The sequence below is a fragment of the Moschus berezovskii genome, chromosome 1 (genome assembly GCF_049115385.1).
Source record: "Moschus berezovskii isolate FMDL1 chromosome 1, NW_MosBer_1.0, whole genome shotgun sequence".
In the NCBI taxonomy this organism is placed as follows: Eukaryota; Metazoa; Chordata; class Mammalia; order Artiodactyla; family Moschidae; genus Moschus; species Moschus berezovskii.
Genome location: NC_142460.1, coordinates 136,570,887 through 136,585,530, shown reverse-complemented (window position 1 = coordinate 136,585,530; position 14,644 = coordinate 136,570,887). Strand labels below are relative to the sequence as shown.

Here is a 14,644-nt window from a genome sequence, read left to right as displayed (position 1 = left end):
GAATGACTACAGCTAATCTCATTCTACTAAGAATGACTTCCTAGTGTGTGCAAGATTTTACATAAAATTGACGTGTACGAAAGAAACTATGGCCTGCTCCCAGAAATAAAAACTAATATTTTTCCAACTGCTTTTGTACTCATTAGTGGGTCATGAAATTGACTTTTGAATCATGAGTAGTGTTTTTAGAAAATGAATATAGAGTAGAACACAGTATATGATACATACATTGTTCATAATGTGATTAAATATTATTTCATAAAGAACTTTCATTTTGTGTGCATGTGTACTAGTTGCAGTGTAAAAGTATTTCTTACAGTGGGGTCATAGTCGAAAAACTTTTGAGTGCATTAATATAAAACCACCAGTGGTCCAGTCTGTACTTCTTACATATCACACATAATGTTCCTGACACCTGACTTTCAGATTCATAGGCTTGGTGTTCCTCTGCATGGAAGGTACCAGTGGTTTGCTATCTTCCCCTTCTGCTTGATGCCTGTTGCTCTCGTCTGTTATCCATGTGTAAGAATCTGGGCAGAATCTGCTGCTACTGCTACTAAGTCGCTTCAGTCATGTCCGACTCTGTGCGACCCCACAGACGGAAGCCCACCAGGCTCCCCCGTCCCTGGGATTCTCCAGGCAAGAACAGTGGAATGGGTTGCCATTTCCTTCTCCAATGGGCAGAATCTAAGTGTCCTTAAAACATGATCTCTTCGATTTTACTTCATTTGGAGATTCAACTTAATTGAGATGAACATTTTTAACAATTGAAATGGTTTTGTTAGCTTTGAACGGATATAGTTTCAAAAGTTATATATAATTCAATATATCTTCAGTTGACGTTTTTTTGAACTCAATTTTACCATCACAAAAATTGCAGTATAAGCATATCAAGAAAAAACCCAGCTGCCATTTTTTCTTGACCTTTTTATTCACATTATATCATCTGCAAGTATAATAACCTAATAATGATGATAACAGGGATCATTGAAGTAATTTTGTCATTAATTGAAGACCTACTGTATTCAGGTTATTCATAAAGAACTTTCCATGCATTATCATTTAACTTTTTTAACAGCCTTGTGGCTTTATAGGTAGCTTTATCCCAATTTTACAGATGAGGAAACTGAGGCTTATAGAAGCTTATAAGGGAAGGTAACTTGCCCAAGGTCGAATAGCTCATAAGGAGCAGATATAGAATTTGAAACCAGATTCACCCACCTCTGAAGTCTATCCTCTTACTAAATTATCCTCTGGATGAACATGGATCCTATACTTTTAAAGACTATTTCCTATTTTAATGTTGTCTTAATACTCATCCATAATATTGTGTTCAGCATTGTTAAGTTTGCTATGAGTAAGAGTATATGGCTGGACATTGGTTTTATTTTACTTAATAGAATAAATCAGCTGATTTTGTTCTTCTTTTATTTCATTGCAGACTATCTGTCAAAAGACTCCTAAGGACTCTCCGAAATATGAAGTCTGCAAAAGAGCCTTAAAGGAAGTGAGCAAGGTAACTGTTGAGTAGCTTATCAGACAGTAAAACACTCAGATCCCTCCGAAGAGAACCTGTCTGGATTTGATGCTAAAAACTGGTTGATTCTCATGGCCATTTGTGCACCATTCTTTAAGTAGTTGAAAAACAAAATTATGTTTTCTATACTCAAATGAAATTGGTATTTTTACTATTTCAGACAGTCTGAAGGGCCTCTAGAGATCTCATTTTCTTTTGGTGTCTGAATAGCTGTTTATTCATTCTCTCATTCAAGAAATATTTATTGTGTATCCACTACAGTGCCAGGGAAAATGCCAGCCCCTGAAAATGTGAGGATGAGTAAGACATGTGTGGTTACTGCCCTCATGGAATGTGCTGTATAAAGGGGAAGGCAGACATGAAACAAGAGTTACAATAAAGGATGGTGAGTGACATGAGGAAGAACATAGAAATGTTGAAGCTGAAACCTGGAGCCAGGGACTGGGGAGGGGTGTTTCAGGAACATGCAAAGACCCAAAGACTTGTTTGTAGAATTTGAACTAGAATGTTCTTCGTGTGACTAGAGCCCCGTTCAGGAGAGAGAGCACAGAGGATCCACGTTAAGGAATTGTGAACCTTATCTAGGATGCTGTGGAAGCTACAGATTCATGTGCTGTGAAGTTGACAGTGAGAATGGGCCCCAGTGATGAAGCCTTTAAAGTTGCTTAGGTTACAGATGACTGGAGCCTATACTGATATGATACTAGAAGGTGAAGAAGCAAACCTACAACATTGGGGAGGTAGGCGTGGAGATGACTTGGGTGGGTATATTTATGGACATGAGCCAAGGAAAATAGTCCCTGTCTTGGGCAACTAGATGGATGCTCTTATTTCCACACTATGAGCATAGGGAGAAGTTGACAATTCCATTGTGGGTGTATTGAAGTTGAGATTCCTATAGAATATCCAAGTCAGGAGCTCAGTGGAGAGACTTGACCTGGAGACATGGGTTTGTGGATCATCAGTATGAGGATGATTTTTGAAGCTGGGAAAGTGGATGAAAAGTACCCAGGAGTGTATAGAGTAAGAAGAGTGTTGAGGTTCATCCATGAAGAACACCAGGCTTCATCTTGTGTAGGGAAGAGGAAACAGCAGAGGAAACTTGAAAAACAACAGAAGTACTAAAGTAGGAAAGTGAAAGTTGCTCAGTCGTGTCCAACTGTTTGAGACCCCATGGACTATACAGTCCATGGAATTCTCCAGGCCAAAATTCTGGAGTGGGAAGCCTTTCCCTTCTCCAGGGCATCTTCCCAACCCAGGGATTGAACCTAGGTCTCCCACATTGCAGGTGGATTCTTTACCAGCTGAGCCACAGGGAAGCCCAAGAATACTGGAGTGGGTAGCCTGTCCCTTCTCCAGTGGATCTTCCTGATCCAGGAATTGAACTGGGGTCTCCTGCATTGCAGGAAGATTCTTTACCAACTGAGCAGTCAGGGAAGCCCTCTAATGGTCTGGCAAATGGCATGTAATTTGGTGGAAGGAAGGGCAGCCCCATTGACTGCTCTGGAAAGACAAAGTGAGATAATGATCGATGCGTTCACCGGGTGTATTTATTATCAGGTGAGTTTTGTCCTTGCAGGGTAGGTGTGGAAGCCAGATTGGAGCATGTTGAGGAATGAGTGGAGGATGAGATTGTGCAGCCAGTGAGTGTAGCTGTTTCAACCACTGGACTGTGAGGGTAAAATGAGTTGAAAGAGAAGCCCATTTGGGCTGCTAGAACAAAGTGCAACAGACTGACTGGCTTATAAACAGCAAATTTCTTTCTCAGTTCTGGAGGCTGGAAGTCTAAGATCAGGGAACCAGAAGAATTGGCTGGGATCCCTCTTCCAGCCAGGTTGCAGATTTCTTGTAGCCTTGAAAAGGCAGAAGGGAGCAAGGCAGCTCTTTAGGGCCTCTTGTATAAGGCACAATCCCATTCATGAGGGCTCGATCTCATGACTTCTGACCAACTCCCAAAGGTCCCCACTTCCTAGTACCATCATCTTTGGGAGTTAAGATTTCAATATGTGTTTTGGGAGGATGTGAACATTTAAACCATAGTGATCTGCCAACCACTTGAATGCATCTCTTGCTCCATCAGAGAAGGATATACACATATCCCAGTTTGTGAAACACTAAGTGAAGAAACTTAGCCTGACAGGTATGAAGTTGCCTATGTTCCTAATCCCCGTGGGTTTCTCCTCCGGGACCCCAAATCCTGTAGTGGATGGGGGCATCTTTAGGAGAAGATACTTGGAGAAGTTGAGTCTTAGATATGAAAGAGATTGTCAGATTCTGTTTGGTTGTAACTGAGAAGCTGGAAAAAAAATTCACACAGAAAATGGAGGAAGGTAGTAGTGATTGAAGTGAATTAGGACTGATATCTAATTTTTTTGAGACTATTGTGTCCCAATTTGAGTAGACTGCTATGTTCCTTTAGGCATCTCTGTTTCACTTGATTTGGCACTGGTGCTTTTAGGGCAGGCTGGCAAAAATTAATTGCCTTACCTTGATACAGGGCTTCCCAGGTGACGGTAGTGGTAAAGAACCCGCCTGCCAATGCAAGAGACTTAACAAACGTGGGTTTGATTCCGGGGTTGGGAAGATCTCCCGGAGGAGAGCATGGGAACCCACTCTTGTATTTTTGCCTGGAGAATCCCATAGACAGAGGAGCTGGTGGGCTACAGTCTGTGGGTTGCACAGAGTCAGTCAGACACGACTGAAGCAACTAAATATGCACTACCTTGGTACTTACTATATGAAAGACCCTCTGTGAAGAATTGCTGTTCGAGTGACCTAAGCAAGTGTTTTCTCTAGGACAACATATTTCTCTCTTGCATAGGAGTCATGAACGTCAGGATTATAATCTCAGTCTCTAAGTGTTGTAGGAAACTGAGGTCATCAGTACCGCCAGCTCAAGGATTCATCTTCTTTTTCATTTGTGCAAGTTACCAGTGGGTTTTTATAGATGGGAAAACAATGTCAGTATTCTTAACAAAAAGATTGTGCACATAGAGCGTTTATGGTTCGAAATCAAAATGCAGACTTTCACTTGCTCTTTCTGAAATGAGGGAAACTAAGAGTTCCCAGTACTTATTTTACAGTGAAATTTTGTGTGTTGAGGCCCAAATTTTTAGAAGCAGATTCCACCTAAGGCCCTTGGGCAAGTCTCTCTAAATAGTTATTCATTTTTGGGGAAAAATGAGTAATATGTTTTTTGGTGATCAAAATGCTAATGAAAGGTATTTGCCTAGTGCAAATAATATTTCAGTGAAATTGTTCATGTGTATTGATGAAATGATGGTGACAATTTTTCTAAATTGGAGCATTTGGAGAGACTTACTAACTTAGTCAAACAACCTGAAAACAAGATGTTTCTATCAAGTGAAACATGTATGTACTTTCTGATTTTCTGCTCCTATGCGAGAGGTGGAGCTGCACGGAGGACAATTTCCTGGGAACCTGATAGTTCAGCTGGTGCAGAGCTGTCTGTGTCTAAGGAATGGTGGTCAAGAGATGGTTTCTGATGCCAATGAAATCTCCCCTGCTGTTGTCTTCTATTTATGCTCCCACAGAAAGAGAATAACTGCTTTAACTCACACCTCATAAAAATTCTACTTCTATTTGGAGATAGTATTAAGTTCTAAGCTCTTCTGCTAGTGGCAGAAGAGCCAAGTCCTCTTGAATCTTTTCCTGTAACTTACTGCTTCAGCTGTTTACAAAGAGGTAGATATCCGTTAACATGAAAAGGTCTCTAAGCTGTATTGTTAGGTGAAGAACATGAAGTTGCAGAACAGAACAAATAGCATAATGACATCTAGATAATAAAGTGCGTTTATATACATACGTGTGTCAGAAATAGTGTTTAGAATCACACTCAAACTTTCAACCGTGGTTGCTGATGGTGAAGAGACAAGTGTGTGGCAGGGAGGAATTAATGTTTTGTTTTGTTTTATTCACTCTTTAAGTATTGCTCTGAAATAATGTATGTAAAGTTTACAAAGGTACATTTTTAAAAGTATTAAGTGTGCATTACAGAAAATTTGAAAGTTTGAAATAAGAGAAAACAAAATATACTAGTAATCTTGTTGAAGGTAATGACTGTTGTCATTTTATGGTATGTGCTTCCAGTGAATGTAAATGTACATTTAAACATGGATTCATGCGGTGCCCGTTTCATTTACTGTTCTGAATAGTGCTGCGTGGCCTTGCATAAATGACTGTGCTCCTCTGATGATTTCTGTTGTAAAGTTTCCAGAAGTGGGTTTATGCGGGAGGGTGGAGCTTGGTATGTTTTCAGTTCAGTTCAGTTCAGTCGCTCAATCGTGTCCGACTCTCAAAGCTGAAGGGCTTCCCTGGTGGCTCAGAGGTTAAAGCGTCTGCCTCCAATGCAGGAGACCCGGATTCGATCCCTGGGTCGGGAAGATCCCCTGGAGAAGGAAATGGTAACCCACTCCAGTATTCTTGCCTGGAGAATCCCATGGACAGAGAAGCCTGGTAGGCTACAGTCCATGGGGTCACAAAGAGTCAGACACGACTGAGCGACTTCACTTCACTCACTCAAAGCTGAAACTGCAATACTTTGGCCACCTCATGCGACGAGTTGACTCACTGGAAAAGACTCTGATGCTGGGAAAGGTTGGGGGCAGGAGGAGAAGGGGACGACAGAGAATGAGATGGCTGGATGGCATCACCGACTCGATGGACGTGAGTTTGAGTGATTTCTGGGAGTTGGTGATGGACAGGGAGGCCTGGCGTGCTGTGATTCATGGGGTCGCGGAGTTTTAAGGGCCCCCAAATACGTGTAAGAAAAATTGTCCCTGTGTCCATGACAACCGGAAGTATTTCTAAGTATCTTATCTTTCTCCACACTCCCCAGCATATAATATTCTTTTCATCTTTGTGAATTTGACAAATTGAAAGTATTTAGTTTTTATTTATACTTCCTTAGAGAGATTGAGGTTTTTTCCCCACATAAGTTTTGCCTAAAGCAAAACATTTAGTGAACTAAATTTAATAAAGCTTTGACAGATGTTGAAGGAAGGCACAGTTTCAATATGAAGAGGCTGATTTTATGGAAAATATGAGAACACACATATGCAAATTAGTACTCATCCCTTAAAACAGTCACTAAACAGAGTTCACTGAGGATACCATTGCTTGAGATGCTTGGGGAACATTTTTGTTTTTAATATGCCTTCAGAAGTGGTGGCTGATGAACTTGATATTGGAAGTTTAGGAAATAAAGATGATGGATTTATTTTCCATTTTCCCTTTCATTTTAAAATGGAATAAAGGAATTGTCCCACCCCTTTTTATGTTTTATTTTTTTTACCTTTTGGAAAATTTTTCATTATTGGTTTGCCACCATTTCCCACCTGAAGAGTATAAAATTAACATTTATCCTTGTACTTTGAGGAAGAGGAACATTGATCAAGAGAATATACTACATAGGTACATGAGCAAGTCTGAGACCATTTTCTAATGAGAAATTCCAGAGCTGTGCTCTTCTCAGGGCTGGCGACTTCCCAGCACAAGAACAGCGGTGCAATTTCCTGCTCAAATGATGCTGAAAACATTTATAGAGTTGCGCTACCCAATGCAGAAGCCAATAGCCAACTGTTGTTGTTCAGTCACTGAGTCATGTTCAACTCTTCAACCGCATGGACTGTATCACGCCAGGCTCCTCTGTCCTCTGTTATCTCCTGGAGGTTGCTCAAATTCACGTCCATTGAGTTGGTGATGCTATTTAACCACCTCATCCTCTGCTACGCCCTTCTCCTTTGGCCTTCAGTCTATCCCAGCATCAGGGTCTTTTCCAATGAATTTGTCCCCCCACCTTTTTTTCCCCCCAAACTTACTTATTTTTAATTGAAGGAAAATTGCTTCACAATATTGTCTTGGCTTCTGCCATACATCAACATGCGTCAGCCATAGGTATACATGTGTCCCCTCCCTCTTTAAATTCGTTCCCACCTCCCATCCTTTCTCACCCCTCTAGTATGTTACAAAGCCCTGGTTTGAGTTCCATGAGTCATACAGCAAATTCCCATTGGTTACCTATTTTATACACAGTAGGGTATGTGCTTCTGTGTTACCCTCTCCATTTGTCCTACCCTCACCTTCCTCCTCCTAACCCATGTCCATAAGTCTGTTCTCTGTGTCTGTATCTCCACTGTTGCCCTGTAAATAGGTTTGTTAGTACTGTTTTTCTAGATTCCATATATATGAGTAATACACGATATTTGTTTTTCTGACTTCACTCTGTATAATAGGCTGTAGGTTCTTCCACCTCATTAGAACCAACTCAAATGGATTCATTTTTTATGGCTAAGTAATATTCTATTGTATTCATGCATCAAATTCTTTATTCATTCATCTGATGTTGGATATCTAGGTGGCTACCTACCATGTATTAGCTATTATATAAATAGTGCTGCAGTGAATATTAGGGTACATGTACCTTTTTCAATTTTGGTTTCCTCAGGGTATATGCCCAGTAGTGGGATTGCTGGATCATATGGTAGTTCTACTGCCAGTTTTTTGAGGAATCTCCGTACTGTCTTCCATAATGGCTGTATCAATTTACATTCCCACCAACACTGCAAAACGGTTCCCTTTTCTCCACACCCTCTCTAGCATTTATTGTTTGTAGACTTCTTGATGATGGCCATTCTGACTGGTATGAGGTGATACCTTATTGTAGTTTTGATTTGCATATGATGTTGAGCATCTTTTCATATGTTTGTTAGCCATTTGTAAGTCTTCTTTGGAGAAATGCCTGTTTAGGTCTTCTGCCCACTTTTTGATTGAGTTTTTCTGGTATTCATTTGTAGGAGCTGCTTATATATTTTGGAAATCAGTCGTTTGTCAGTTGTTTCATTTACTAGTCTTTTCTCCCATTCTAAGGGTTGTCTTTTCACTTTGTTTGTAGTTTTCTTTGCTATGCAAAAGCTTTTAAGCTTAATTAGGTTCCACTTGTTTATTTTTATTTCCAGTATTCTAGGAGGTGGGTAATAGAGGATCTTGCTATGTTTTATGTTATACATTGTTCTGCCTATGTTTTTATCTAAAAGTTTTATAGTTTCTGGTCTTATATTTAGGGCTTAATTCATTTTGAGTTTATCTTTGTGTATAGGGTTAGGAAGTGTTCTGATTTCATTCTTTTACATGTAGCTGTCCAGTTTCCCCAGCGCCACTTATTGAAGAGACTATCTTTTCCCCATTTTATATTCTTGCCTCCTTTGTCAAAGGTAAGGTGCCCATAGATGCCTGGATTTACCTCTGGGCTTTCTATCTTGTTCCAGTGGTCTATATGTCCCCCTTTTTAAAAGTACATGTAAATGACCTCTGAAAGCAGTTTATGCATTGTTGTTCAGTTGTGTCCTACTCTTTGCAACCCCGTGTACTGCAGCATGCCAGGCTTCCTGTGCTTCACTATCTCCAAGAGTTCACTCAAACTCATGTCCATTGAGTCGGTGATGCCATCCAACCATCTCATCCTCTGTTGCCCCTTGTCCTCCTGCCCCCAATCTTTCCCAGCATCAGTGGCTTTTCCAGTGAGTCAGCTCTTTGCATCAGGTGGCCAAAGTATTGGAGCTTCACCTTTAGCATCAGTCCTTCCAATGAATATTCAGGACTGATTCCCTTTAGGATTGACTGTTTGATCTCCTTGTAGTCCAAGGGACTCTCAAGAGTCTTCTCCAGCATCACAGTTCAAAAGCAACAATTCTTTGGTGCTCAGCCTTCTTTTTGGTCCAACTCTCACATCTGTTATATGACATTGGAAAAAGTATAGCTTTGACTAGACAAACCTTTGTCAGCAAAGTGACGTTTCTGCTTTTAATACACTGTCTAGGTTTGTCATAGCTTTCCTTCCAAGGAGCAAGTGTCTTTTCATTTCACGGCTGCACTCACCATCTGCAGTGATTTTGGAGCCCAAGAAAATAAAGTCTGTCTCTGTTTTCACTTTTTCCCCATCTATTTGCCATGGAATGATGGGACTGGATGCCATAATCTTAGTTTTTTGAATGTTGAGTTTCAAGCCAGCTTTTTCATTCTCTTCTTACACCTTCATTAAGAGGCTTTTTAGTTCCTCTTTTCTTTCTACCATTAGGGTGCTGTTATCTGCATATCTGACATATTGATATTTCTCCCTGCAATCTTGATTCCAGCTTGTGCTTCATCCAGCCTGGCATTTCTCATGATGTACTCTGCATATAAGTTAAATAAGCAGGGTGAGACTATACAGCCTTGTTGTACTGCTTTCCTGATTTGGAACCAGTCTGTTGTTCCATGTCCAGTTCTAACTGTTGCTTCTTGACCTGCATACAGGTTTTTCAGGAGGCAGGTAAGATGATCTGGTATTCCCATCTCTTTAAGAATTCTTAAAGTTTACACATTAACATTTGCTATTTACTGAGTATTCCTTGTGTCTTGGGCACTGGGCCAGGTACTTAACTAACAGATATGGACATTTCAGTCTCTGTTCTCCAGTCTTTTAAGAAAAGTAATACCCACAATGAGATCTGAAAGACAAATCCGTGTTCCGTTCCGTCGCTCAGTCGTGTCCGACTCTTTGCGACCCCGTGGACTGTAGCCTACCAGGCTTCTCCGTCCATGGGATTCTCCAGGCAAGAATACTGGAGTGGGTTACCATTTCCTTCTCCAGGGGATCTTCCCGACCCAGGGATTGAACCCGGGTCTCCCGCATTGGAGGCAGATGCTTTAACCTCTGAGCCACCAGGGAAGACAAATAGAGTGGTATAAATCTGGATAAGAGGGAGTCAGTTGGACAGAGTGGGGTGAAGGGCATTCAGGTGGAGGGAACATCAACAGTGTGAAGGACCTGGGAGAAGGAGGGCCTTTGGCCAGAAATTCAGTAGCTCTGAGGCCCAAGACGGGAGAAGTAGGATCGGGTAAGTTGGTGCCAGATCCTGGTCTTGATGAGATTTAATTCTGGAAGCTTCAGAGAGCCTTTTAAAGATTTCAAGCTGAGGAGTTTCATGATCAGATTTGAACTTATAAAGACTGAATGTGTTTTTTGGAGGTCACAGCATTAAGGAGATACTATGAACTGTTTGGACAGAGGTCAAAGGAGAGGGAGGCTCCTGAGTGGTCAGGGCCTAGCTTTTTGACTTGGGGAAATGGATGATGCTGGGTCAGCCACTGACATAGAGAACACGGGGCTGGGACAGGGAGAGAGGAAGGTGGTGTTCAGGTTTGGGCATTCCCGTTTTGAGTTTCAGACAGCGGTGGTCCATCTGAGAAGAGATACCATCCAGGTAGCTGGAGGTAGAGTTTGGGGAACAGACTCCGTTGGAAGTCTGGGAGCACAGATTTGGGAATTACAAATAAATGAAATCTTAAAAATGTTCCAAGCAGCACAGCTATTTATCTGTCTGAGTTCTTTTAGCATGTTTTAACTGCAGGTTGCCCCTAAGCCCAGCCAGAATGTTTCTGGCTCTGAGCTGTCTGAGTTGTTTGTTTTGTTTTGCTGTGCTGGGTCTTGGTTGAGGTGTTCAGGCTTTCCTCGTTGCAGCACATGGCACACATCTTTTGTGGTGTGCGGGCTCAGTAGTTATTGTGAGCGGGCACTCTAGTTGCCCCAAGGCATGTAGGGTCTTAGTTGCCCGACCAGGGATCAGACCTGTGTCCCTGCATTGGAAGGCAGATTCTTTGGACCACCAGGGAAGTCCCTCGGCTCCTAGCTTTGATCAGGTGGACCAACAGTCCCTGCATCAGTAAACTCTTCATACCACTGGGACCTAAAGATATGCTGGAACTGAAGATAGTCATACCTTTTAAGCCCAGAATATCTGTTAAGTGATTGGAAATCGTCCAAGCGTCCACCAATTGGGGATGGAATAGGTGCGCTGTGAAAGCACATGTGCTCACAGCGTATATTGCATCCTGTCACTGCTTTGCTGAAAGCCTGCTGGTGGCTTTTCTTTGCACTTACAATACAAGCCACATGCTGAAAGAACCTGCATGCTTTGATGCTGGCCTGGTCCTTCAGTTTCCTCTTGTGCCATTTTCCTGTGTCAGGATCTTACTTTCTCAGCACACAGCAGTCTGCTTCTGAGGTTCGCTCTGCCTGGACCAGTGCTGTCCCTTGATTGTGTGTTCCAACTACCTTTGTTCCTTCGGTGCAGCTCAGAGGAACTCGAAGCAGAGGCCCCCGACTCTCTCCCCACCTTCTTCCTCCCTGGACCCCTGCCCCCCAGTTTTTTCCTTAAAATTTCAGTCTCTGATTATTGTGTCTGCCCTTCTTTTATGACAATAGGGATTGTATATCTCTTAAATGTTGTAACCGTAGCACCTGACACATACCAGGTACAAAATAAACTTGTTTTTCAGTGAATGTTATATTTATAAGGAGAAATATTGTCAAGTGAAAAAATTAAGTCACAGACAAGCTTTGGGTGATCCATTTACAAAAGTAAAAGAATTTTTACACATTATATGTATGTACTTATATGTTCATATAATCATGGGAAAAAAAGAGGAAGTGTGTAACCAATCTTGTTTCTAGTTACCTCCATGAAGGTAGGATTAGGTCAGAGCCTTTTGTGGCCTGTTTTGTTTACTTACGTGTTCAGTTCAGTTCAGTTCAGTTCAGTTGCTCAGTCGTGTCCGACTCTTTGCGACCCCACGAATCACAGCACGCCAGGCCTCCCTGTCCATCACCAACTCCCGGAGTTCACTCAAACTCATGTCCATCGAGTCAGTGATGCCATCCAGCCATCTCATTCTCTGTCATCCCCTTCTCCTCCCGCCCCCAATCCCTCCCAGCATCAGAGTCTTTTCCAGTGAGGCAACTCATCGCATGAGGTGGCCAAAGTATTGGAGTTTCAGCTTTGGCATCAGTCCTTCCAATGAACACCCAGGATTGATCTCCTTTCTTTTTATAGTGGGAGCTACTTAATAAAGCACTAATATTAAAGTAAATCTAATCAGAATTTCTAGCTTCTGTTTTTTAACAATCACACTGTCTTTATGGCCAATGATCCTTGTTATGGGCATGTTTTACAGATTTTTAAGTTAATGAGAAATTAACAATACAAAATTTCTTTTGGTTTAGGCCAGCAAACTAATAATTATATATTAGGTACAATATAAAGGAGAAACTCTTGGGTGGATCCTCTGTGCTCAATGCTCTACCCACAGAACACATCACTTCTGACACTTGTGGTCACCAAATGTGTGCAGGCTTTCCCCACACTGAGCAACTCTGCCCTCCCAGCTAGGTGGCTTGTGCATGTGTGCGTGCTAAATCACTTCAGTTGTGTCCGACTCTGTGTGGCCCCATGGACTGTGTGGCCCACCAGGCTCCTCTGCCCATGGATTTTCCAGTCAAGAATACTGGAATGGGTTGCCGTGCCCTCCTCCAGGGAATCTTCCCGACTCAAGGATCCAATGCCTGCATTGGCAAGCAGGTTCTTTACCACTGGCACCACCTGGGAAGCCCACATGGCTTACTCTATTCAATTCAGTTTTCACTTCCCCGGAGATAGCCCATCCCACAGGATAAGGACTCAGGCCCACCAGGCCACACCCCAGTCTTCACTCTAGTTACTCTTCAGAAGTCCAGGTTGTTACCTGTGCTTCTGACCCACTGGCTATAAATCAGAAGGTCCCACCACCCACCCCCTGCTTCAGTTCAGTTCAGTTCAGTCGCTCAGTTGTGTCAGGTTTGATTAATTTGCTCGAGGGGCTCATAGAACTCAGGAAAACAGTTTACTTACTAGATTAGTGGTTTGTTACAAAGAATGCTAAATATGAGTGAACAGCCAGAGGAAGAGATAGGGTGAGGTCCAGAAGGGTCCCAAGCTCCGGATGTCCTATCCTCAGAGTTTGAGATAGCCATCTTCTCACCAGCCCGGACATTCTCCCATTCCGAAATTCAGCGGTTTTTATGGAGGCTTCTTTACATGGACATGATTTATTAAACCACTGCTCAGTAGTGATCAAGTCATATCTAGCCCCTCTTCCCTCCCTGGAGGTCAGGTGGTGGGCCTGAAAGTTCCAGTCTTTTCTCTAATTATTTGAATGGTTCCCCTGGCAACCAACCCATCTTTAGGGGCTTTCCGAAAATCGCCTCATTAATATAAATTCAGACAAGGTTGAAAGGGGCTTGTTATGAATAACAGAAGATACCCACTTCACTTTTATGCCCTGGAGCTATTTCAGGAACTGAAAGCAATACTAAATTATAGCCAAAGAAGCCCCTGAGGCTCTTATATAGAACATTACAAGGGTTTTAGGAGCCATGTGCCAGAAACCTTGGATAAAAGACAAAATATCTGTTTTATTATAAGTCACAGTATCACAGCTACTCATCCAAGGACTATTAGTCCATCTCTTTGTAGATAATTCAGTAGTGCTAACTAAACTGCATTCCCCTCAGCTTGAAGAATCACTGACTATTAGTCTCCAGCGGAAGGCTGGCCTCTTCCAGCATCCAGGTTACCTGTCACGTATTGAGCATTGCATTCAGCTGAGAATTTGCCTTTGAAGTCCGGTATCCTGCCCTCATCTGCTCTGATTTGAAGAGGAGAGAGAGGTGCAGCTTGCCCTGAGGTTGGTGGGGTTCCCATGGGTACAGGCGAGGAGCAGGGGCAGAACGGACAGATGGGACCACTCAATGAACCTGCCTCGTGTATGTGAAGCGTGTCATGTGGTAACACATGTAACACGAGGATGTCTGTCCCTGAAAATTCTCAGGACGTTCTTCCTCTGTCTGCACATCCTAATGACACCACTTCCAACTGGGCACAGAGTCTCGACTGTGAAGCTGTAAATTCCTGAACTGTCTGGAGTTTTCCAAAGTGCTAATTATTTCCTGCAAGATCTGCATTTGAAAGTGAGGTTTCTCTCCTTCACCTCTTAACCCTCCCTGATTATTCTCTGTTTCCAGTTGGTGCGACTCTGCAATGAAGGAGCCCGGAAGATGGAAAGGACGGAAATGATGTACACAATTAACTCCCAGCTGGAATTTAAAATTAAGGTACTCTCTCGTACTTCTTCATAAACAGATTTATTACTGCTTTTGTTGAAATCGTCAGTGAATAGGGAGATAGTGGAGAGTAACAAAGTGTGGAGGAATTTGCTTGTCAAAGCAGGGCC

General features: G+C 42.3%; 1 protein-coding gene across 4 annotated transcripts in view; it reads left to right on the top strand.

Moving 5' to 3' along the window:
* The window catches only part of ARHGEF26 (Rho guanine nucleotide exchange factor 26), a 141,192-nt gene that overhangs the window by 81,548 nt on the left and 45,000 nt on the right, over positions 1 to 14,644 (top strand). For all 4 annotated transcript variants that reach the window (XM_088839658.1, XM_088839654.1, XM_055411283.2 and 1 more), the window contains 2 exons: positions 1,442 to 1,516; positions 14,436 to 14,525. In XM_088839658.1, the coding sequence (XP_088695784.1) occupies positions 1,442 to 1,516; positions 14,436 to 14,525 (165 nt within the window). The remainder of the gene's footprint in view (positions 1 to 1,441; positions 1,517 to 14,435; positions 14,526 to 14,644) is intronic.